The following is a 26,262-nucleotide window of genomic DNA, read 5'->3' as shown; positions in this document are numbered from 1 at the left end:
AATTCTATTATTTATACTTCATAAATTTAACCAAATGCGACCTATCAAAAGCTAACGAACTAAATATAAGCATGCCATATCCTCCCCTACAAGCCTATGTCAACTCTGTCCATCTATTACATGAGCTAGCTATAGCTTGAACCCAAACAGGTTAATTTACACTATTTTATGAACAAGCTAGGTCATTACCCTTAAGATATTATATATCCTACCCTACACAACCTCACATAACCTGACCTAGCACATCCAAAGCTAGATTTGATTTATGCTGTCCCACCTAAATTCAGCATAATTTAAGACAATTTCCACAAAATATGCCCAAATGTTTCGTATCATAGCACAGCCAATGTTCAATTTACCTAAGTTTTCACCTATTCCATCTAAATTTAATGTATATTTCCAATATCCAGCATCCAGTTTTAGCACGACATAGCTAGTTCCTAAGACCATTTCATAGAGCTAGTGCTGTATCTCTCTAGATATTTCCAATATCCAGATGTGTTTTTCTATCATCAATTCTACCAAACCAGACCTCACCTAACCTATCAAAACACAACATCAGCTACAATCATCTAAATTATCCCAACCAAAACCTCACATTCTGTTAAACGTACCTAAGCACATCATTCACAGAGTGTGAGTTAACTCTTAGTGTTGTTAATGCATGCTTCCGACTTCCATAACACACGGAATTACAGCTGATTTTGCTAATATATTATTATTAGAAGTGTGTTGTTACTAGGTATTTTCCTCATATTACCACAACTTTACCGTGAACCTAAGTTCTGATATGACATACTTAGAAAAGTGTTCATTTCGAATATATACTAAATAACCTATACCGGACCTGCTTGGATCTTTATTGAATATCGTATCAATATTCTTAGAAAAGTGATGTTTTGAATATGAACTTAGCTCCCCCCCTCCCCCGTGCCTAACCTGCTTGGATCTTTGATGAATATTGTATCAATATTCTTAGAAAAGTGATGTATTGCAATTATGTATTGATCATATTCCTGAAACTGTGTATTGTTTGTGCAAGTTGTGTATTAATTGCATATGTTTTGTAAGTGTAATTTTGGAATTTAGTAGTTGTGTTTTAATGTATATGTGCTAGTTATGTATTGTTCATATTTTGTGCTAGTTGTGTATTGATTATATTAGTGCGAGTTGTGTATTAATTGTGTATATGATGTAATTGTATTTGTGTGAATTGTGTTTTTGCGCCTGTTGTATATTGATTGACATTGTGTAAGTTGTGCAATTATATAGCAAGTTTGGATGCATTAATTGTGCAAAGATGTGTATTAGTTAACACAAGTTGTGTATTAATTATCCATGTTTTATAATCATTTTTGTGTGAATAGTGTATTTATGTAAGTTGTGTTTTTAATTGCTGAAGTGGAACTGATGCAGCTGTATTTTTTGTGCAATTTGTGTATGTGAAAGTTCTGTATATGTTATCTGAAAAAAAAGATCTTCATGAGCAAGTGTGAAAGTGCATTTGGTTTATGTGTCAGTGTGTTGGTATTTTTTTGTGTAAATTATGTTTATGAAATTGTGTAATTTTAGTAAAAGTGCATTTTTGATTGTGTGAGTGTATATACAATTTGTTATATATAGGCAAATACCATACTCTGCGTAAATGTCACACTTTGAGTGTACGTGCAATATTTGTGTAAAAGATATATTTTTGTGTGTAAATAATATATTTTTGTACATAACATACTTTGTGTGTAAATGATATATTCTATGTATAAAAGACATATTGACGTGGAAATGTCATACTACATGCGCAAATGCCATATTGAGTGTAAATGGGTTAGTGAGTTATGATGCATGTTTATTTCTTTATTTTGATTGTTGCTGTTTGATTCGCTACCTGGAACAAAAAGTTCCAAGCAGCACGGGCTATGGTGAGCCCGTCTTATTTTGGTGTATTTTTTAGTGTACGTATGTACAAGTGTAGCATTTTGTGTGACTTGTGTTAAATTATTATATATTTCAGCGTGCCTTATCTCAAACTCAAGGTTAGATTAGGATAGGATAATGTAGAGATAGCTTAGTCTAGGATAGGTTAGGTTGCGATGGGCTAGGATACGATAACTTAGGAGAAATTAGGACAGGTTAGGTTAGGCTAGGATTTGGTATGAGTAGGATAGGATAGTTAGGATGGGGTAGGTTTAGATAGATCAGGTTGGGGTAGGTTTAGATAGATCAGGTTGGGGCAAGGCAGGATTAGGATAGGATAGTGTAGTGTTAGTTTAGATTAGGAGAGGATTCATTAGGACGGGTTTTTGGCTAGGATAGGTAAGGATTTGATGGGGCATGGGTCGGTTTCTTGATAGATTGGATTGGGGACAAGGCAGGATTAGGATAGAATAGTGTAAGGTTAGTTTAGACTGGGATAGGATTGGGTAATTTGCGTTATATATTTGGAGTTGCTCGAATGATATGTTAATTTTGTTGATTGTTATGCATAAATACTATTAGTGTTATTAACTAAACGATTGTTATTAACTAAACGGTTGGGGATTGTGTTGAATAATCCCTCACCGGAACCGCTTTGTAACGTCATGCACCGCTAAAGCAACGGATCTCATCACTAGAAATAAATGTTTTTTATTTAATTATTATAGGTTAGGTTAGGATGGCTCGGTAGGATCGATGAATTGAATAAAAAAAATATTTGCAATGATACAATAAGCGAAGATATGAGTGGATACAAGGCATCATTGTAGCCTGTGATGTCACTTACCGAGAAAAGTTGAGCTGCTAACAGATTTTACCCACAGTGTTAATGAGAGGTTGGATCCTCTCCGGAACCGCTTGTGACGTCATAGGCGGTTAAATTAACGGTTCCTATTGGTTGAACGATACGCCTTGGAGCTGGTAGCATTGGTATTAATAACTGAAGGTAACTGCAGAAGGCCTATTTTACCTATATGAGGCAGCTCCTATTTATATCTACCCAATCTCGTTCATATATATATATATATATATATATATATATATATATATATATATATATATATATATATATATATATATATATATATATATATATATATATGTACACTGAATGAATATTTTGATTGGGTATAGATGGGTATATGCTACAGTGAGGTGTTTTTGAGCGTTAATGAGGCATACGTGGGATTGGCAGTGTGGAAGAAATAAATGAAAATGTCTGAGTGATGGAGCAGCTTGAACAAATCCACAAGGGCCGTGACGAGGATTCGGACCTGCGTCCGAGAGCATCCCAGACGCTGCCTTAATCGACTGAGCTACGACATGGTCAAAAGGAGTTGAAACCGAAGTTCTACTGAACTTACTAAATCCTGCAGCCTCTCCGAGGCACAAACCACAACTCTCCCCATGCACTCGAGCTATGTCAATAGGCCGTTCTCCCTCTTACCCTTACTTCATTACACACAGAAATCCTCATCATGGCCCTTGTGGATTTGTTCATTTGATGCATCACGCAATTGTGATTACACATTTGTTCGGCTGAAGGCATAAAGTTCTTCTTTAGTAAATACAGAGATAAAATATTTATTAAAAATACTACTCATGTCTTTGTCATTATCTCTTATCTGAACTGTCTCGGTTTTTAATGGACCTATCCTTTCCCTAACCTTTGTTCGATATAACTGGAAAAAACCTTTAGGATTTGCCTTTGCTTGGCTTGCTGCGAAGAACAAAAAGAACTTCATAGGTTCTTTTTGCCCTCATTATCTCTTTTTTAACATTTCTATCCAGTTGTACGAATTCTTGTTCTAAACTGACATCCCCATTTTTAATCCTTTTGTTCCAAACTCTCTTTTTGTCTATAAGGTTTTTCTGATCCTTTGTTATCCATTTTGAGTCATTTGTATTTGATCTATTCAATTTGTAAGACATACTACGTTCCTGTGCTTTGCTTAGAATATTTTTTAAATAAGTTATATTTTGTATCCAAATCGAAATCCACTTTTACATCACCCATCGCTGGGTTCACGTCATGCTCCAAGACCGACCCACCCCTTATGACCATGACTTTCCAATCTATATGACCCAAAAAAATTCCTAGGATATTACAATTAGCTTTATGAAAATCTGGCACTTTAACAAAATTTTCTCCTTCAGATCTATTCCACAATATGCTAAATCTGATTTCTTTGTGATCACTGTTCCCTAGTTCACTCCCAATTTCGATGTCATTAATCTGTGTTTCCCTGTTAGTTAACACTAAATCTAAAATATTATTTTCCCGCGTTGGTTCCTTAATGTGTTGAGTAAGAAAGCAATCGTCAATTAATTCTATAAAATCTTCTGCTTCGTTATTCCCTGTTCAGTTTATCCAGTTTATTCCACTAAAATTAAAGTCACCCATGACACAAATGCTGTTAGACCTAGATGCTCTTGATATTTCATCCCGTAGATATTTTGCTTCCATTCTGTCTAAATTTGGTGGCCTATATATAACTCATATTATAAGATTATTTGCTTTTTTGTTTAATTCTAGCCTAATAGTTTCTGTGTGTGGCTCAGTTTTGATTCTCTCTTAGAGACTATATTTCAATTTGTCCCTGGCATATATGGCTACTCCCCCTCCTCATCTAATATATCTATCTGTGTGAAATAGTTTAAAACCGTTTATTTGATTTTCAGCTAATAGTTCTCTGTTTTCTACATTCCTCCACGTTTCGGTAAGTGCAATAATATCTATTTGTTTGTACAGACAAGAGAATTTAAAAAGTTTATTTTGTTTCTTAGACTCCTACTGTTCGTATAATATACACTAAGTGTATTGTTATTATGACGCTCCACTCCTTCCCTGATCATTTTGCCAAGTTGTTTCTCCCGCAAACACGTACTTCCATTTCCTCCTTCCTCCATATCAATTTCCATACCACTATCTACTAACAGTTTAAACCCAAACAAATCCCTCCCACCACAGGCTTCAACGAGCTGGCAGCAGCAACAACCCCAGCCCTGGATAGATGCACCCCATCCCGAGCATACAAGTCATTACTTCCATAAAAGTATTCCCAGTTATCTATGAAAGATATTACATTTGATTCAATGTCTTTCTAGACGACAATTGATACCAAGTGCCCTCGACAACCATTCTTTTCCAACTCCCCTTCTTGGAAGAATGTCACATATGATCGGGATTCCTCCCTTGCTCCTAATTCTGTGGCTGTCTTAAACCTTTGTATCAGTGCCTCACTCCTTACTCGTCCAACATCATTTCCACCTGCTTCGATTAATAAATCCCAGTGTCATATTTGCCTTATTACGGACATTTATGCATTGATTTTTTAGTTTTAAATTCTTACTAATCATATCTCCTATATCCCTTTTGCAATCCGACTTCGCAATCTCAACACCATCTAGCTCGTATCTTGTAATTCTGTCATTAATACCTAGCCTCAAAACCTTACATTTGTCAGCATTAAACTGCATCTGCTAATCTTTTGACCATTTCAAAACCCTATATAGATCGCCTTGAAGTGATAGTGAGTCTTTCCCCGTGTTTATTTCCCTCCCGAATGTTTAATCATCGACAAATTTACAAATATTGCTGCTCAAACCTGAATCTTAATCATTTATATATATTATGAATAACAGAGGTCCCAGGACAGAGCCTTGAAGCACTCCACTAACAACATTTTCCCAGTCTGACTTAACCCCATTTATATTAACTCTGTTTCCTTTGGTATAGCCATGCCCTAATCCAACTTAATATAGCACCCCCAGTACTATGAGCCTATAATTTTTTAATCAGTCTTTCATGTGGTACTGTATCAAAAGCTTTGTTAAAGTCAGGGTACACGACATCATAAACCTTACCACTATCAACTGCCTCAACTATGCTGGAATAAAATGATAGCAAATTTGTTAAACATGAACGTAAAACCATGTTGTGAATCATTTATTAATTTGTGTTTTTTAAGATGAAGACGAATGATAATTGCAAATATGGATTCAAGTAACTTTCCCACAATAGACGTTAGGCTAATTGGCCGATAGTTTGAAGTAAATGATTTATCTCCTCTCTTAAAAATTGGTACAACATTAGCAACCTTCCACGACTCTGGCACTCTGACTGACTATTGATTTATTAAATATGGTCGACAGTGGCTCGCAAAGCACCTCTTTGCATTCTTTAAGCACCCTGGCAAACACTTCTTCTGACCCCTGGGGATTTGTTTTGTTTGAGTTTCACTATTTGTTTAATAACATCCTCCCTGGTAATTTGGTAATTGTTAAACTAGTCAACCTGTCCTCGTCCCCACCCACATAGACTTGGTCGGCTGATGGCATAGAGTTCAGTTACTCTTTGGTAAATACAGAGATCAAATATTTATTAATAATACTACTCATTTCTTCGTCATTATCCGTTATCTGCCCTGTTTCAGTTTTCAATGGACCTATCCTTTCCTAAATCTTTGTTCGATATAACTGATATAAGCAATATATATATATATATATATATGAATGAAAACTCACACCCCAGAAGTGACTCGAACCCATACTCCCAGAAGCAACGCAACTGGTAACTACGGGGCGCCTTAATCCGCTTGACCATCACGGCCGTCAAAAGGAAGTGATAGCCGAGGCTATTTGAGCCACTTCCCCGACGGCAACTCGGATGGTAATCTTGGGCATAGCATTTCACCAAATCACTTTGGGCATAGCATTTCACACAATCACCAAATCAAATCATTTTGGTGAAATGCTATGCCCAAGATTACCATCCGAGTTGCCGTCGGGGAAGTGGCTCAAATAGCCTCGGCTATCACTTCCTTTTGACGGCCGTGATGGTCAAGCGGATTAAGGCGCCCCGTAGTTACCAGTTGCGTTGCTTCTGGGAGTATGGGTTCGAGTCACTTCTGGGGTGTGAGTTTTCATTCGCATATAGTCCTGGGGACCATTCAGGCTTCTTTGCATATATATATATATATATATATATATATATATATATATATATATATATATATATATATATATATATATATATATACATACATATATTTTATATATATATATATATATATAAAATATATTCTTTTATTTTATATTCCTATATTTTTATATATTTAAATATATTCACTATTCTTATTATATATAAGTAAAGGGTACATATAGAACCTGCTGAATATTGAAGGGGCGACATCATTGAAGTGTATAAATGGATACATGGAAATGAGAGGGAAGTATTAATTAAATAGGGAACAGACTTACTGTAGTTTATCTAATAGGAGCAGTTGATGTTTTGGTTAACATAGATTGGAAATAAATAGGAGTTCCAGTTTGGTCCCCTACAAAGGCATTCTGTAATTTCATTTCTCATGTGTTCAATATGCGATCTTAGCTATAAAATGAACTTTGAAAATAGGGAAACAAACAATATGAAAATAGGTTTGAATCTGCTTTTACTGAAAAATGTGATAATTGTAGGAAGATTATTGATGACGTCATTGTACATTAAGCTCGACGGAAGGCGACCTTTTAATCTATGTGACATAAATATTGAAAATGGGAATATATATACATTAACAGAAAACGGACTTAAATAGGGAAGTTGAAGACTGGCTAGCTAATGACATCATTGACCATTAGCGATGTCTGTGCAGGGTCACTGAATACGATATTCAGTGACTGAGGTCACTGAATAGCGACAGGTCACTGAGGTGATGAAATTTTTGGATGACTGGAGACAACCATTTAATCCCCTCCAGCGAAATGCAGGGTCTAGGCGGGAGTCTTTTAGTTCCCCTTTTTTTAAAATTATATATGATAAAAGGGAGCGCTCGATGGATGACACGAAAAATGAAAACATCCCCTACGCCATCGACTGCCCGGCAGGAACAAAATTTGAAAAACCCCTGGGACTATGCCCGACCAGGGAGCAAAAATGGAAACACCCCATAAGCACACCAACCCTTCCTCCAAATAGACAGTACGTTTTAATACTAAATGTAATAAATACATTCCTGACTGTCTTTATAGTACATAAATACACTTAATTTTGCTGTTACATCTGTTAATACACGCAAAATTTTTAGGTTTGCTTTTGCGTGTTCAATTCTCTATACAAAAGTTTTTAATATAAAGAATTTATTTTTCAATTTTAATAAACAATAGAGATTTTATACAAAATTTGAAAATATGAGTTATATATAATTTATTGAAAGACTAGTTTTCTTTTATTAGCTTAATAAAATTGTAATATCAATGTAGCTATAGGTTAGGTACTAATTGTAATTAAGAAGTAATAAATATTATTTACATGCTTGTTCTCCTACACTCCCAAGGTTAGGTTAGGTCGTGATTTTCTATGCAGAGTTTCAGGTAAACTAATATTCACAGTATTTTGGTGCGATGCTGGCGATTACGTGTATTTATGTACTATGCCGATTGTCAAGATTGTTCTTATTTCATTTAGTATTAAAACATACTGTCTATTCGGAAGATGGGCTGAGGTACAGACCAACCGCCGAAAAATTATATCGGTCGGTCTAAATGCCCGTGCTTAACCTGCTTGGAACTTTGTTGAATGAATCTGGGGTCATGGACCGACTGTCACGTTTTAAGGAAATAAATCAGGGGCCATAGACCGACCCATATAAAAATCAAGACGGTCACTCTATGGCCCAGTTTCCACTACTCACTAACACTCCCACACCACCAGCACTACATCACTCCCACACCACCAGCACTACAACACTCCCACACCACCAGCACTACAACACTCCCACACCACCAGCACTACAACACTCCCACACCACCAGCACTACAACACCAACAACACTCCCACACCACCAGCACTACAACACTCCCACACCACCAGCACTACAACACTCCCACACCACCAGCACTACAACACTCCCACACCAACAGCACTACAACACTCCTACACCACCAGCACTACAACACTCCCACACCACCAGCACTACAACACTCCCACACCAACAGCACTACAACACTCCCACACCACCAGCACTACAACACTCCCACACCACCAGCACTACAACACTCCCACGCCACCAGCACTACAACACTCCTACACCAACAGCACTACAACACTCCCACACCACCAGCACTACAACACTCCCACGCCACCAGCACTACAACACTCCCACACCACCAGCACTACAACACTCCCACACCACCAGCACTACAACACTCCCACACCACCAGCACTACAACACTCCCACGCCACCAGCACTACAACACTCCCACGCCACCAGCACTACAACACTCCCACACCACCAGCACTACAACACTCCCACACCACCAGCACTACAACACTCCCACACCACCAGCACTACAACACTCCCACACCACCAGCACTACAACACTCCCACACCACCAGCACTACAACACTCCCACACCAACAGCACTACAACACTCCTACACCACCAGCACTACAACACTCCCACACCACCAGCACTACAACACTCCCACACCAACAGCACTACAACACTCCCACACCACCAGCACTACAACACTCCCACACCACCAGCACTACAACACTCCCACGCCACCAGCACTACAACACTCCTACACCAACAGCACTACAACACTCCCACACCACCAGCACTACAACACTCCCACGCCACCAGCACTACAACACTCCCACACCACCAGCACTACAACACTCCCACACCACCAGCACTACAACACTCCCACACCACCAGCACTACAACACTCCCACGCCACCAGCACTACAACACTCCCACGCCACCAGCACTACAACACTCCCACACCACCAGCACTACAACACTCCCACACCACCAGCACTACAACACTCCCACACCACCAGCACTACAACACTCCCACACCACCAGCACTACAACACTCCCACACCACCAGCACTACAACACTCCCACACCACCAGCACTACAACACTCCTACACCACCAGCACTACAACACTCCCACACCACCAGCACTACAACACTCCCACACCTCCAGCACTACAACACTCCCACACCACCAGCACTACAACACTCCCACACCACCAGCACTACAACACTCCCACGCCACCAGCACTACAACACTCCCACACCACCAGCACTACAACACTCCCACACCACCAGCACTACAACACTCCCACACCACCAGCACTACAACACTCCCACACCACCAGCACTACAACACTCCCACACCACCAGCACTACAACACTCCCACACCACCAGCACTACAACACTCCCACACCACCAGCACTACAACACTCCCACACCACCAGCACTACAACACTCCCACACCAACAGCACTACAACACTCCCACACCACCAGCACTACAACACTCCCACACCACCAGCACTACAACACTCCCACACTACCAACACTACAACACCAACAACACTCCCACACCACCAACACTCCCACACCACCAGCACTACAAAACTCCCACACCACCAACACTACAACATCAACAACACTCCCACACCACCAACACTCCCACACCACCAGCACTACAAAACTCCCACACCACCAACACTACAACATCAACAACACTCCCACACCACCAACACTACAACACTCCCACACCACCAGCACTACAACACCAACAACACTCCCACACCTCCAGCACTACAACACTCCCACACCACCAGCACTACAACACTCCCACACCACCAGCACTACAACACTCCCACACCTCCAGCACTACAACACTCCCACACCACCAGCACTACAACACTCCCACACCACCAGCACTACAACACTCCCACACCACCAGCACTACAACACTCCCACACCACCAGCACTACAACACTCCCACACCACCAACACTACAACACCAACAACACTCCCACACCACCAGCACTACAACACCAACAACACTCCCACACCACCAGCACTACAACACTCCCACACCACCAGCACTACAACACCAACAACACTCCCACACCTCCAGCACTACAACACTCCCACACCACCAGCACTACAACACTCCCACACCACCAACACTACAACACTCCCACACCACCAGCACTACAACACTCCCACACCACCAGCACTACAACACCAACAACACTCCCACACCTCCAGCACTACAACACTCCCACACCTCCAGCACTACAACACTCCCACACCACCAGCACTACAACACTCCCACACCACCAACACTACAACACTCCCACACCACCAGCACTACAACACTCCCACACCACCAGCACTACAACACCAACAACACTCCCACACCTCCAGCACTACAACACTCCCACACCACCAGCACTACAACACTCCCACACTACCAACACTACAACACCAACAACACTCCCACACCACCAACACTCCCACACCACCAGCACTACAAAACTCCCACACCACCAACACTACAACATCAACAACACTCCCACACCACCAACACTCCCACACCACCAGCACTACAAAACTCCCACACCACCAACACTACAACATCAACAACACTCCCACACCACCAACACTACAACACTCCCACACCACCAGCACTACAACACCAACAACACTCCCACACCTCCAGCACTACAACACTCCCACACCACCAGCACTACAACACTCCCACACCACCAGCACTACAACACTCCCACACCTCCAGCACTACAACACTCCCACACCACCAGCACTACAACACTCCCACACCACCAGCACTACAACACTCCCACACCACCAGCACTACAACACTCCCACACCACCAGCACTACAACACTCCCACACCACCAACACTACAACACCAACAACACTCCCACACCACCAGCACTACAACACCAACAACACTCCCACACCACCAGCACTACAACACTCCCACACCACCAGCACTACAACACCAACAACACTCCCACACCTCCAGCACTACAACACTCCCACACCACCAGCACTACAACACTCCCACACCACCAACACTACAACACTCCCACACCACCAGCACTACAACACTCCCACACCACCAGCACTACAACACCAACAACACTCCCACACCTCCAGCACTACAACACTCCCACACCTCCAGCACTACAACACTCCCACACCACCAGCACTACAACACTCCCACACCACCAACACTACAACACTCCCACACCACCAGCACTACAACACTCCCACACCACCAGCACTACACCACCAACAACACTCCCACACCTCCAGCACTACAACACTCCCACACCACCAGCACTACAACACTCCCACACCACCAGCACTACAACACTCCCACACCACCAACACTACAACACTCCCACACCTCCAGCACTACTGTAACAATCAGCTGTTCACATGTATGATGTTTTATCTTGTATTAAAAGCCGGGTTTTGTATTGTATGAAGAATAACGCGTGTGAGCGTGCGCGCGCCAGTTCTTAGAGTTAGAATTCACGTTTGACCTGGATTGGGATTAAGGGTTACCAGGTGACTCTCCTCAGGGGAGGAGAGTTGCTAATCACCTCAGGGGATTAGCACTGAGGTGATTAGCAAGATTACCAACTCAACTTGTGGTCTTGTGAAATCTTTCCACGGATTGCTCTTACATGGAATAGTTTTGAGATCCTTAGAGATGTTGTAGGATTGGATGGAGTTGTTGTATAACAATTAGGGTTGTTACCTTCTGACATAATAATTAGTTCATAGGGTTGCTCGTCAGCTTGAGTTGGCAATACCTTAGCTCAGGTCAGGATGGAGGACAACATGGTTTAAGAGACCAGTATTCCCTTTCTTCTTAATTCGTTAATTTATAGACAAATCATGTTACTATCAGTATAGCACTTAGCAACTTACTTTGGGATAGTGCCTATGTAACTTATCAATCATTTGAGTGTAAGGCTCATTATTGTATTGGGCCCAAGTGTATATTAATTTAGTCTTGTTAATGAACTAAGGTAACCAGGTTCGCTGGCCAATGGTACCACCAAAATTCAAAATATATACATTAGTCATGTATTATGGATTTTATGTAGAGATAAATATGTACCTGTTTCATTATGTAAATAAATGGCTAGCGTTATTTTGCTGAGCAGTTAATACATAAAGGATTGAGGGGTTCAGAATTGATTTAGTAAAACCTTCCCAGACCAGAGTTGGTCGGGAAGGGTGGTACTGGACGGTAGCTTGCTGGTGAGTGGTAGCTTGTTGGTGAGTGGTAGCTTGTTGGTGAGTGGTAGCTTGCTGGTGAGTGGTAGCTTGCTTGTTAGTGGTAGCTTGCTTGTGAGTGGTATCTTGGTTGTGAGTGGTAGCTTGCTTGTGAGTGGTAGCTTGCTTGTGAGTGGTATCTTGGTTGTGAGTGGTAGCTTCCTTGTGAGTGGTATCTTGCTTGTGAGTGGTAGCTTGCTAGTGAGTGGTAGCTTGCTTGTGAGTGGTATCCTGCTTGTGAATGGTATCCTGCTTGTGAGTGGTATCCTGCTTGTGAGTGGTAGCTTGCTGGTGAGTGGTAGCTTGCTGGTGAGTGGTAGCTTGCTTGTGAGTGGTATCTTGCTAGTGAGTGGTAGCTTGCTGGTGAGTGGTAGCTTGCTTGTGAGTGGTAGCTTGCTTGTGAGTGGTAGCTTGCTTGTGAGTGGTAGCTTGCTGGTGAGTGGTATCTTGCTTGTGAGTGGTATCTTGCTTGTGAGTGGTATCTTGCTTGTGAGTGCTAGCTTGCTTGTGAGTGGTAGCTTGCTTGTGAGTGGTATCCTGCTTGTGAGTGGTATCTTGCTTGTGAGTGGTATCTTGCTTGTGAGTGGTAGCTTGCTTGTGAGTGGTATCTTGCTTGTGAGTGGTAGCTTGATAGTGAGTGGTAGCTTGATAGTGAGTGGTAGCTTGCTTGTGAGTGGTATCTTGCTTGAGAGTGGTATCTTGCTTGTGAGTGGTAGCTTGCTTGTGAGTGGTAGCTTGCTTGTGAGTGGTATCCTGCTTGTGAGTGGTATCTTGCTTGTGAGTGGTAGCTTGCTTGTGAGTGGTAGCTTGCTTGTGAGTGGTAGCTTGATTGTGAGTGGTAGCTTGCTGGTGAGTACTCACCTAACCTAATTGTACTCACCTAATTGTGCTTGCGGGGGTTGAGCTCTGGCTCTTTGGTCCCGCCTCTCAACTATCAATCAACAAGTGTACAGGTTCCTGAGCCTACTGGGCTCTATCATATCTACACTTGAAGCTGTGTATTGAGTCAGCCTCCACTACATCACTTCCTAATGCATTCCATTTGTCAACTACTCTGACACCTGCTTGATGGGGTTCTGGGAGTTGTTCTACTCCCCAAGCCCGGCCCGAGGCCAGGCTTGACTTGTGAGAGTTTGGTCCACCAGGTTGTTGCTTGGAGGGGCCCGCAGGCCCACATACCCACCACAGCCCGGTTGGTCCGGCACTCCTTGGAGGAATAAATCTAGTTTCCTCTTGAAGATGTCCACGGTTGTTCCGGCAATATTTCTTATGCTTGCTGGGAGGACGTTGAACAACCGTGGACCTCTGATGTTTATACAGTGTTCTCTGATTGTGCCTATGGCACCTCTGCTCTTCACTGGTTCAATCTTGCATTTTCTTCCATATCGTTCACTCCAGTACGTTGTTATTTTACTGTGCAGATTTGGGACCTGGCCCCCCAGTATTTTCCATGTGTATATTATTTGGTATCTCTCTCGTCTCCTTTCTAGAGGGAGAGCTTTGAAACGATCCCAATAATTTAGGTGTTTTATCTCCTCTATGCGTGCCGTATATGTTCTATATATTCCCTCTGTTTCAGCAATCTCTCCTGCTCTGAAGGGTGGAGTGAGTACTGAGCAGTACTCGAGACGGGACAACACAAGTGACTTGAAGAGTACAACCATTGTGATGGGATCCCTGGATTTGAAAGTTCTCGCAATCCATCCTATCTGAAAAAAATTCTTTCTAATGTCTCTATGGCTCATTTGGGCACTCAACTTCCACCTGTGTCCCCTAGTGTGTGTGCCCCTTGTGGTAAATAGCCTGTCTTTATCTACCCTATCAATTACTCTGAGAATCTTGTACGTGGTGATCATGTCCCCTCTAACTCCTCTGTCTCCCAGTGACGTGAGGTCACTGGGAGACTCTCTCGTAGTCTCTCCTCGTAGCTCATACCTCTCAGCTCGGGTACTAGTCTGGTGGTAAACCTTTGAACCTTTTCCAGTTTAGTCTTATGCTTGACTAGATATGGACTCCATGCTGGAGCTGCATACTCCAGGATTGGTCTTACATATGTGGTATACAAAGTTCTGAAAGATTCCTTACACAAGTTTCTAAAGGCCGTTCTTATGTTAGCCAACCTCGCATATGCCGCTGATGTTATCCTCTTGATATGAGCTTCAGGGGACAGGTCTGGAGTGATATCAACCCCCAGGTCTTTCTCTCTCTCAGACTCTTGAAGTATTTTATCTCCCAAATGATACCTTGTACCCGGTCTTCTCCCTACACCTGTCTTCAATACAGTGCATTTGCTTGGGTTCAACTCTAACAATCATTTGCTCGACCATTCCTGCAGCTTGTCCAGGTCTTCTTGAAGCCTCAAGCTGTCCTTCTCTGTCTTAATCCTTCTCATAACTTTGGCGTCGTGAGCAAACATTGAGAGGAATGAGTCTATACCCTCTGGGAGATCATTTATGTATATCAGAAACAGGATAGATCCGAGTACAGAGCCCTGTGGGACTCCACTGGTTGTTGTTGTTGTTAAAGATTCGCTATCTGCAACAAAAAGTTCCAAGTAACACGGGCTATGGTGAGCCCGTAGCTCCACTGGTGACCACGCCAATCTGAGGTCTTACCCCCTCACTGTAATTCTCTGCTTTCTATTGCTTAGATACCCCTTTATCCACTGGAGCGCCCTACCAGTTACTCCTGCCTGTTTCTCCAGCTTAAGCATCAGCCTACAAAGGCTTTCCGACAATCCGAAAAAATGTAGTCCACCCATCCTTCTCTTTCTTGCTTAATCTTTGTTACCTGATCATAGAATTCTATTAACCCTGTAAGGCAAGATTTACGCTCCCTGAATCCATGTTGGTGGGTTGTCACGAAGTTCCTTCTCTCCAGATGTGTTACTAGGTTTTCCTCACGATCTTCTCCATCACCTTGCATGGTATACAAGTTAAGGACACTGGCCTGTAGTTCAGTGCCTCTTGTCTGTCACCCTTTTTGTATATTGGGACTACATTACCCGTCTTCCATATTTCTGGCAGATCTCCCGTTTCCAGTGACCTACTATACACTAAGGAGAGTGGCAAGCAAAGCGCTCCTGCACACTCTTTCAATACCCACTGTAAGATTCCGTCCGGGCCAACAGCCTTTCTCACGTCCAGATCCAACAGCTGCCTCTTGACATCATCTCTTGTAATTTCGAACCCTTCCATGGCCGCCTGGTTTACTACCACCTCTCCTAGCGCAGTGATCTCTCCTTGCTCTATTGTGAAGACCTCTTGGAACCTCTTGTTGAGTTCCTCACACACCTCTTTGTCATTTTCTGTGTAGCTGTCCTCACCCGCTCTAAGTTTCATCACCTGTTCCTTGACTGTTGTTTCCTCCTGATGTGACTGTGTAGTAGCTCTGGTTCGGTCTTGGCTTTATTTGCTACATCATTTTCATACTTTTTCTCAGCTTCTCTTCTCACACTAACGTACTCGTTCCTGGTTCTCTGGTATATCTCTACTGTCTGGTGTTCTGTTATTTTGGAAGTTCGTCCACGCCCTTTTGTTCAGTTCCTTTGCTTTCGTACATGCCCTATAAACCACGGATTCTTCTTTTGGTTCTCATTTTTCCTCTGTTGGGCTTGGATAAACCTTTTTTCTGACTCCTCACACTTTTGGGTGACATAGTCTATCATGTCTTTTACAGACTTAGTTGAGAGTTCTGTGTCCCATGGTATATCCCCTAGGAATTTTCTCATCTCATAATTTTCCTTTCGATACACCAGCCCTTTACTTCCCAGTTCCTTTTTGGGGGGACATAATTCCTAGCTCTACTAGGTGCTCAAAGATCAATACATTGTGATCACTCATTCCCAAGGAGGCATCCAACTTAACTTCCCGTACATCCGACTCATTTAGGGTAAATATCAGATCAAGCATAGCTGGTTCATCTTCAACCTTCATTCTAGTCGGTCCCTTGATGTGCTGGCTTAGAAAGTTTCTTGTTGCTATGTACAGCAGCTTAGCTCTCCATGTGTCCGGTCCTCCATGTGGGTCTCTGTTCTCCCAATCTATCTTCCCGTGGTTGAAGTCCCCCATGATTAGTAGTCTGGATCCGGTCCTGCTAGCTACAGAAGCTGCTCTCTCTATTATATTGATGGTGGCCATGTTGTTTCTATCATATTCCTGTCTGGGTCTTCTATCTTTTGGTCGGGGGTTATATATGACTACTACTATAATTTTTTGTCTTCCAATTGCTATGGTACCTGTTATGTAGTCACTGAAATCTTCACAGCCCTGAACAACCATCTCTTCAAAACTCCAGCCTTTTCTTATCAGCAAAGCTACACCACCACCTCTTCCTTCTCTCTCTTTCCTCACTACATAGTAGTCCTGTGGAAACACTGAATTTGTTATGGTTTTCGTTAGCTTTGTTTCTGTGAGTGCTATTATGTCTGGGTTTTCCTCTAGTACCCATTCTCCAAGTTCACTTTTTTATTTGTAATCCCATCTATGTTAGTGTACATTGCCTTGAAGCTCACTTTTTTTCTGTTCATTCTCTTGTCCCCTTCTTGGTGAACGTTCTGCTGATGGAGGAAGCTGTTCAATAGGTGTGAAGATTTGTGAGGTGGTTAACAGGGTCACAGTGGATTCTGAGGTGGTGGTTGGGGGTTAAAGGGAAGGGGGAAAGGTAGGGTAGGGGGTAAAGAGGTAGGGGGGGGGGACATGGAGGATACGGAGGATACGGGGTGAGGGGGGGCGGAGGTATAGGGAGGGTATGGGATGAAGGGGGAGAGGGGGGAACATGGTGGGAATGGGGGAGGGGTGACAGGGTCGGAAAGGGTTGAGAAGGGAAAGAGGGAGGGAGGGGAAGTGAGCAATTGAGTGGGGGCAGTTAAGGAGATGGGGTTATCTTGAGGTTATCTTGAGATGATTTCGGGGCTTTAGTGTCCCCGCGGCCCGGTCCTCGACCACGCCTCCACCCCCAGGAAGCAGCCCGTGACAGCTGACTAACTCCCAGGTACCTATTTACTGCTAGGTAACAGGGGCATTCAGGGTGAAAGAAACTTTGCCCATTTGTTTCTGCCTCGTGCGGGAATCGAACCCGGTAGGGAGGGTTACTAAGCAGAGGAGGGTGGCAGTGTTGCCCTTCCCTCTGGTGTTGCTGGGATGCTGGTTGTGGGTTGTGAGTGGTAGCGTGCTTGTGAGTGGTAACTTGCTTGTGAGTGGTAACTTGCTGGTGAGTGGTAGCTTGCTTGTGAGTGGTGGCTTGCTTGTGAGTGGTAGTTTGCTGCTGAGTGGTAGCATCTTCTTCTTGAGGTTATCTTGAGATGATTTCGGGGCTTTTTTTTAGTGTCCCCGCGGCCCGGTCCTCGACCAGGCCTCCACCCCCAGGAAGCAGCCCGTGACAGCTGATTAACACCCAGGTACCTATTTTAAACATAAGAACATAAGAACAAAGGTAACTGCAGAAGGCCTATTGGCCCATACGAGGCAGCTCCTATTCTATAACCACCCAATCCCACTCATATACTTGTCCAACCCGTGCTTGAAACAATCGAGGGACCCCACCTCCACAATGTTACGCGGCAATTGGTTCCACAAATCAACAACCCTGTTACTGAACCAGTATTTACCCAAGTCTTTCCTAAATCTAAACTTATCCAATTTATATCCATTGTTTCGTGTTCTGTCCTGTGTTGATACTTTTAATACCCTATTAATATCCCCCCGGTTATGTCCATTCATCCACTTGTAAACCTCTATCATGTCACCCCTAACTCTTCGCCTTTCCAGTGAATGCAACTTAAGCTTTGTTAATCTTTCTTCATATGAAAGATTTCTAATTTGGGGAATTAACTTAGTCATCCTACGCTGGACACGTTCAAGTGAATTTATATCCATTCTATAATATGGCGACCAAAACTGAACTGCATAATCTAAATGGGGCCTAACTAGAGCAAGATATAGCTTGAGAACCACACCAGGTGTCTTGTTACTAACGCTGCGATTAATAAATCCAAGTGTCCGATTTGCCTTATTACGAACATTTATGCATTGATCCTTTTGTTTTAAATTCTTACTAATCATAACTCCCAGATCCCTTTCGCAATCCGACTTCGCAATCACAACACCATCTAGCTCGTATCTTGTAACTCTATCATCATTACCTAACCTCAGAACTTTACATTTATCAGCATTAAACTGCATCTGCCAATCCTTTGACCATTTCAAAACCCTATCTAGATCAACTTGAAGTGATAGTGAGTCCTCCTCCGAATTAATTTCCCTACCGATTTTCGTATCATCGGCAAATTTGCAAATGTTGCTACTCAAACCTGAATCTAAATCATTTATATATATTATAAACAACAGAGGTCCCAGGACAGAGCCTTGAGGCACTCCACTTACAACATTTTCCCACTCTGACTTGATTCCATTTATACTAACTCTCTGTTTCCTTTGGTATAGCCATGCCCTAATCCAGCTTAATATAGCACCACCAATACCATGAGACTCTATTTTTTTAATCAGTCTTTCATGTGGCACTGTATCAAAAACTTTGCTAAAGTCAAGGTATACAACATCGCAATCCTTACCACTATCAACTGCCTCAACAATGCTAGAATAAAAAGATAACAAATTTGTTAAACATGAACGGCCATTTATAAAACCATGTTGCGACTCAATTATTAATTTATGTTTTTCAAGATGAAGACGAATTTTATTTGCTATTATAGATTCGAGTAACTTTCCCACAATAGACGTTAGGCTAATTGGTCGATAGTTAGACGCAAGTGATCTATCTCCTTTCTTAAAAACTGGTATCACATTAGCAACTTTCCAAAACTCTGGCACTCTGCCTGACTCTATTGATTTATTAAATATGGTTGACAGTGGGTCACAAAGCTCCTCTTTGCATATGGTTGACAGTGGGTCACAAAGCTTAGGTTTACTGCTAGGTAACAGGGGCATAGGGTGAAAGAAACTCTGCCCATTGTTTCTCGCCGGCGCCTGGGATCGAACCCAGGACCACAGGATCACAAGTCCAGTGTGCTGTCCGCTCGGCCGACCGGCTCCCTATAGCATGCATGTAAGTGGTAGTTTGCTTGTGAGTGGTAGTTTGCTTGTGAGTGGTAGCTTGCTGGTGAGTGGTAACTTGCTTGTGAGTGGTAGCTTGCTGGTGAGTGGTAGCTTGCTTGTGAGTGGTAGCTCACTTGTGAGTGGTAGCTTGCTTGTGAGTGGTAGTTTGCTGGTGAGTGGTAGCTTGCTTGTGAGTGGTAGCTTGCTGGTGAGTGGTAGCTTGCTTGTGAGTGGTAGCTTGCTTGTGAGTGGTAGCTTGCTGGTGAGTGGTAGCTTGCTTGTGAGTGGTAGCTCACTTGTGAGTGGTAGCTTGCTTGTGAGTGGTAGTTTGCTGGTGAGTGGTAGCTTGCTTGTGAGTGGTAGCTTGCTGGTGAGTGGTAGCTTGCTTGTGAGTGGTAGCTTGCTTGTGAGTGGTAGCTTGCTTGTGAGTGGTAGCTTGCTGGTGAGTGGTAGCTTGCTTGTGAGTGGTAGCTTGCTGGTGAGTGGTAGCTTGCTTGTGAGTGGTAGCTTGCTTGTGAGTGGTAGCTTGCTGGTGAGTGGTAGCTTGCTTGTGAGTGGTAGCTTGCTGGTGAGTGGTAGCTTGCTTGTGAGTGGTAGCTCACTTGTGAGTGGTAGCTTGCTTGTGAGTGGTAGTTTGCTGGTGAGTGGTAGCTTGCTTGTGAATGGTAGCTTGCTGGTGAGTGGTAGCTTGCTTGTGAGTGGTAGCTTGCTTGTGAGTGGTAGCTTGCTGGTGAGTGGTAGCTTGCTTGTGAGTGGTAGCTTGCTTGTGAGTGGTAGCTTGCTTGTGAGTGGTAGCTTGCTGGTGAGTGGTAGCTTGCTTGTGAGTGGTAGCTTGCTTGTGAGTGGTAGCTTGCTGGTGAGTGGTAGCTTGCTTGTGAGTGGTAGCTTGCTGGTGAGTGGTAGCTTGCTGGTGAGTGGTAGCTTGCTTGTGAGTGGTAGCTTGCTGGTGAGTGGTAGCTTGCTGGTGAGTGGTAGCTTGCTGGTGAGTGGTAGCTTGCTTGTGAGTGGTAGCTCGCTTGTGAGTGGTAGCTTGCTTGTGAGTGGTAGTTTGCTTGTGAGTGGTAGCTTGCTTGTGAGTGAGGCAAGAGGAGTCAAGCACAGTGTAGGGATGGTTGTACTAGGAGGAGCTCCACACCAAGGGAGGAAGACCAGAACGCCAGGCTTGGGGTACACAAGGTAGACGGTAAAGTTCTGTGTTTGAGTTATAGTGTAAATTAGCATTTCCATTATCATTGCCACAAGTATAGGATGTTAGGAATTAGGAATTAAATTCGTACATTTTGTTATATAAAGGTGATCAATTGTTTCCCCTGTGTTACATATTTCCCAATATATTTCGGAGTCCTAGTTTCTTGAAGTGGTTGGGAACTCCTGTGATTCTACGCGTATTCTACTGGATTAAATATTCCCCTTGTTTTGAACAAGCAGTTTCAAAGGAATTCTATTCCATCCTGTTAAACCATTAAATATTAAAATTCTTACTAAATCTATACTAATTGACTGATCTTCTCATGAGTCAATTAGTTTAATTCCCCAAATTAGGAGAAGCGGTGACAGTGTTAATTATTAAGTTGAGTAATCCTTGGGTTGAGTCCAGTGCTGTTAAGATTTGTACCTGATATTTTAACATCACTGGTCATCAGTCATTGCTCCCCCAGTCTTCCTTGATAACTGGTAGGGCTGAGAGGGCCGACTCAACCAGTTCTCGGGAGTGTTGTATTTGAGTTACAATTGTTATTGCCTGAAGGATTACGCTTAACCACAGTGATCATTGTACACGTGGAACATGGTGATCACACGCCAAGACATACCAGGGGGACTGTGGCTATGTTAAAGATTCCAATGGTAGCAACGGTGTCTCATTAGTATATTAAAATGGTATCAACGGTGCACCATTGTAACAATTCTATAGTGATCCCCGTTTTTGTCCGTTTGGGGATCGTAGCATACCGAATGTGGTGCATTATGTGAGAGGATAGCTTGTCAGTCACGGGATATGTACACAGTCTCTCATCACGGGATATGTACACAGAGTCCCTCGTCACGGGATATGTACACAGAGTCCCTCGTCACGGGATATGTACACAGAGTCCCTCGTCACGGGATATGTACACAGAGTGAGGTATTTCCCTACGTCTCGGTGTATATACTCTGAGTTAATTTTACTCTTGGACTTCATTTTTGTTTATTTGTCACTTATCATTGGACAATTTTACTTCCCCTTCAGGGGAAGGGAGGCGAGGGAATTATCAGGAGACGGCGCCAAACCATTACGACTATGCAGCCATTGGAAGGTATAATGATAAGGATTTGGGATGGGACGGGGAGAAGGAATGATGCCTCATCACTTGGATGGTCGGAAATTGAACGCCGACCTGCACGAAGTGAGACCGTCGCTCTACCATCCAGCCCAAGTGGTTGGGCAGACTCTGTTCAGGACTATATGTGCTGGGTGGTCAGTCACTGTTGTGGGGCCCTTAACATTCCTAGTGAGGCAGACAGGGGCCTAAGTCTAACACCAAATCAGTCTACTCGTCTGTAACCTAATGTGGTGCTTACTGCCGCAGTTTACACGTGTGGACCGTGGCGCCAGAGGACGTCCGGCAGAGTCTCCTCCTTCAGGCCATCGCGAACGACCCGCTCCTCGACACAGCAACAAGGTAACCTCTTACTCACTCAAATTTTGAAGCATAATTTGTTCTTTGTATTGGCATTTTGGTTACATTAAACTTAAGAGTTCTAAATGTCGGAAATGATAATTATATTTACCAGATACACAGCTTAAAGATGCATTGAGGGATAAATATCAGGGGGCAGATATGATGAGAAATTTAAATTTGACTGCTACTTTAAGATAAGCATGCAAGATTAAATTATTAAAAATACTTAGCTGTGACACATGCTCCAGCCAATCTTTTTATCCTAGGAAGGACTGTGGGCTGTATCTCTCAGGCACGTTTCTTAAAGGTAAACAAAGTTATTGGTTGAAGAAACACAATGTACCTGTTATTATTTAAACTCATCAGCATTGTATTTTATACAATGGATTAAATGATAAACACAGTGCAATGACTGTAATTCTGGTTCTATTCTAGCACCAAAAGATCTGAACACTGTACAAAGTCTAGCTTAGCTCTAAGAATATTGCTGCCAATAAATGAGACGATACTAGAAAATATAACAACTAGTTATATGATTCAAGCAAGACAATAAATTATTTATATGCAAGCAAATATGATTACTTGATGATAATTAATATATACATATATATATAAATATAAATGTTGTTGAATATGACTGAAAGGGTATGATTAATAATTCTAACACGAATCTCCTCAATATTTCTTACGTTTTTCTTCACTGTCGAGGGTAATTGAAAAATTATCTCTACAAAATTAATTTTTTACATTACAAAATTTTGGAGAGCTATTTTTTTCAATTACCTCTCGACAGCGAAGAAAAACGTATGAAATATTGAGAAGATTCGTGTTAGAATTATTAATCTTACCCTTTCGGTCATATTCAACAACATGTCTACAAGAAAGACTGCTACCAGAATATACTAATATATATATATATATATAACTGAAAACTCACACCCCAGAAGTGACTCGAACCCATACTCCCAGATGCCACGCAACTGGTATGTACAAGACGCCTTAATCCACTTGACCATCACGACCGGACATAATGATGTCCGGTCGTGATGGTCAAGTGGATTAAGGCGTCTTGTACATACCAGTTGCGTGGCATCTGGGAGTATGGGTTCGAGTCACTTCTGGGGTGTGAGTTTTCAGTTGCATATTGTCCTGGGGACCATTCAGGCTTGTTCGCATTTGTGTTCCTCACGTGTGCCCCAAAGAATGAGGTGATTTGGTAAAATGCTATGCCCAAGATTACTATCCGAGTGCCGGCGGTGGGGTGGTTCAAATAGCCTCGGCTATCACCTCATTATGTCCGGTCGTGATGGTCAAGTGGATTAAGGCGTCTTGTACATACCAGTTGCGTGGCATCTGGGAGTATGGGTTCGAGTCACTTCTGGGGTGTGAGTTTTCAGTTGCATATTGTCCTGGGGACCATTCAGGCTTGTTCGCATATATATATATATATATATATATATATATATATATATATATATATATATATATATATATATATATATATATATATATATATATATATATATATATGTCGTACCTAGTAGCCAGAACTCACTTCTCAGCCTACTATGCAACGCCCGATTTGCCTAATAAGCCAAGTTTTCATGAATTAATGTTTTTTCGTCTACCTAACCTACCTAACCTAACCTAACCTAGCTTTTTTTGGCTACCTAACCTAACCTTAAATATATATATAGGTTAGGTTAGGTTAGGTAGGGTTGGTTAGGTTCGGTCATATATCTACGTTAATTTTAACTCCAATAAAAAAAAATTGACCTGATACATAGTGAAAAGGGTAGCTTTATCATTTCATAAGAAAAAAATTATAGTAAATAAATTAATTCAGGAAAACTTGGCTTATTAGGCAAATTGGGCCTTGAATAGTAGGCTGAGAAGTGAGTTCTGGCTACTAGGTACGACATATATATATATATATATATATATATATATATATATATATATATATATATATATATATATATATATATATATATATATATATGTAGTACCTAGTAGCCAGAACGCACTTGTCAGCCTACTATGCAAGGCCCGATTTGCCTAATAAGCCAAGTTTTCATGAATGAATTGTTTTTCGACTACCTAACCTACCTAACCTAACCTAACCTAACTTTTTCGGCTACCTAACCTAACCTAACCTATAAAGATAGGTTAGGTTAGGTTAGGTAGGGTTGGTTAGGTTCAGTCATATATCTACGTTAATTTTAACTCCAATAAAAAAAAATTGACCTCATACATAATGAAATGGGTAGCTTTATCATTTCATAAGAAAAAAAATATAGAAAATATATTAATTCAGGAAAAGTTGGCTTATTAGGCAAATCGGGCCTTGCATAGTAGGCTGACAAGTGCGTTCTGGCTACTAGGTACGACATATATATATATATATATATATATAATATATACATACATACATATACTTACATAAACCACAAGTCAAATGTAAACACAACGGTCACCAACCCCTGCAAGAGATTCGAACCCAGAAAACACAGGTGTTCGTGCATCTGAACATAACCGTTATATTGACCGCTCCAGCACGCAGATCCTTAAGAGATTTGGAACGTGGTGGAGCGGTCAACATACAGGTTATGTTCAGGTGCACGAACACCTGTGCTTTCTGGGTACGAATCTCTTGTAGGGGTTGGTGCCCGTTGTGTGTTTACCTTTGACTTATGGGTTATGCAAGTGTATATGTGAATCAGTGGTCTGAGTTCTTCCTGGTAATGCAATTGCTTGATGAGAAACGTATTCTGACCCTCTTACCAATGCTGGCAACCTTGCGAGATCGAGATGTTGCAGATAAACTCCTGAGTTTCGATCTCTGTTAAAGGATTTAATAGACCAAGTGGATCAACCTTGCTGACCTGTGAAAGCAAGTCACTTTTTGTTGCTTTAGGTATTTTATGTACTAGCTCTATCTATAAATCAAACATTATCTTTGTAACTCTTCATCAATGTATGTACTTTTACCTGAATAAAAATTTGAATTGAAAGCAAGTCCCTTTTAGTAGCCATGCAATGATTTAGTGGTACTGATTTGATTGATAGGGTATCTGAGGTGTGGTCCCATTGCATACCTGATACCTTTTGAAATTGAGGTATACGATATTCATGGTAATCTCTCTCGATTTGATTATTCAATGTTGCATTATTTAAGGCCCATGGCTGTACTGGCATGTTGGCACCTTTCAGTTTTATATTGGCAATTTGATATATTTGTAACAGTTCAGTTGTACTGCTAACTGTCCCATGAAAATTATCTACATATAGATTTTTGCTGATTTCAGCCTTATTGGGACTGGATGATTTTTTAACTTGAATATCTAGAATCGCCTTCAACAGGAATGGGCTGGATGAAGCTCCAAAAAGAACATAAGAGAATTTATATCGTAACAGGCCTGTTTTCATCTTTTGGATTCTCTACTCATA

At 42.1% G+C, this 26,262-nt stretch overlaps 1 protein-coding gene across 1 annotated transcript in view; it reads left to right on the top strand.

Moving 5' to 3' along the window:
- Positions 1-26,262, top strand: part of LOC138368649 (uncharacterized) — a 557,854-nt gene that overhangs the window by 508,450 nt on the left and 23,142 nt on the right. Inside the window, exon 3 of the mRNA XM_069331352.1 lies at positions 22,720-22,812. Within this exon, the coding sequence (XP_069187453.1) occupies positions 22,720-22,812 (93 nt within the window). The remainder of the gene's footprint in view (positions 1-22,719; positions 22,813-26,262) is intronic.

This window comes from Procambarus clarkii, chromosome 25, assembly GCF_040958095.1.
Source record: "Procambarus clarkii isolate CNS0578487 chromosome 25, FALCON_Pclarkii_2.0, whole genome shotgun sequence".
In the NCBI taxonomy this organism is placed as follows: Eukaryota; Metazoa; Arthropoda; class Malacostraca; order Decapoda; family Cambaridae; genus Procambarus; species Procambarus clarkii.
This window is presented reverse-complemented; position numbering and strand designations above follow the sequence as displayed.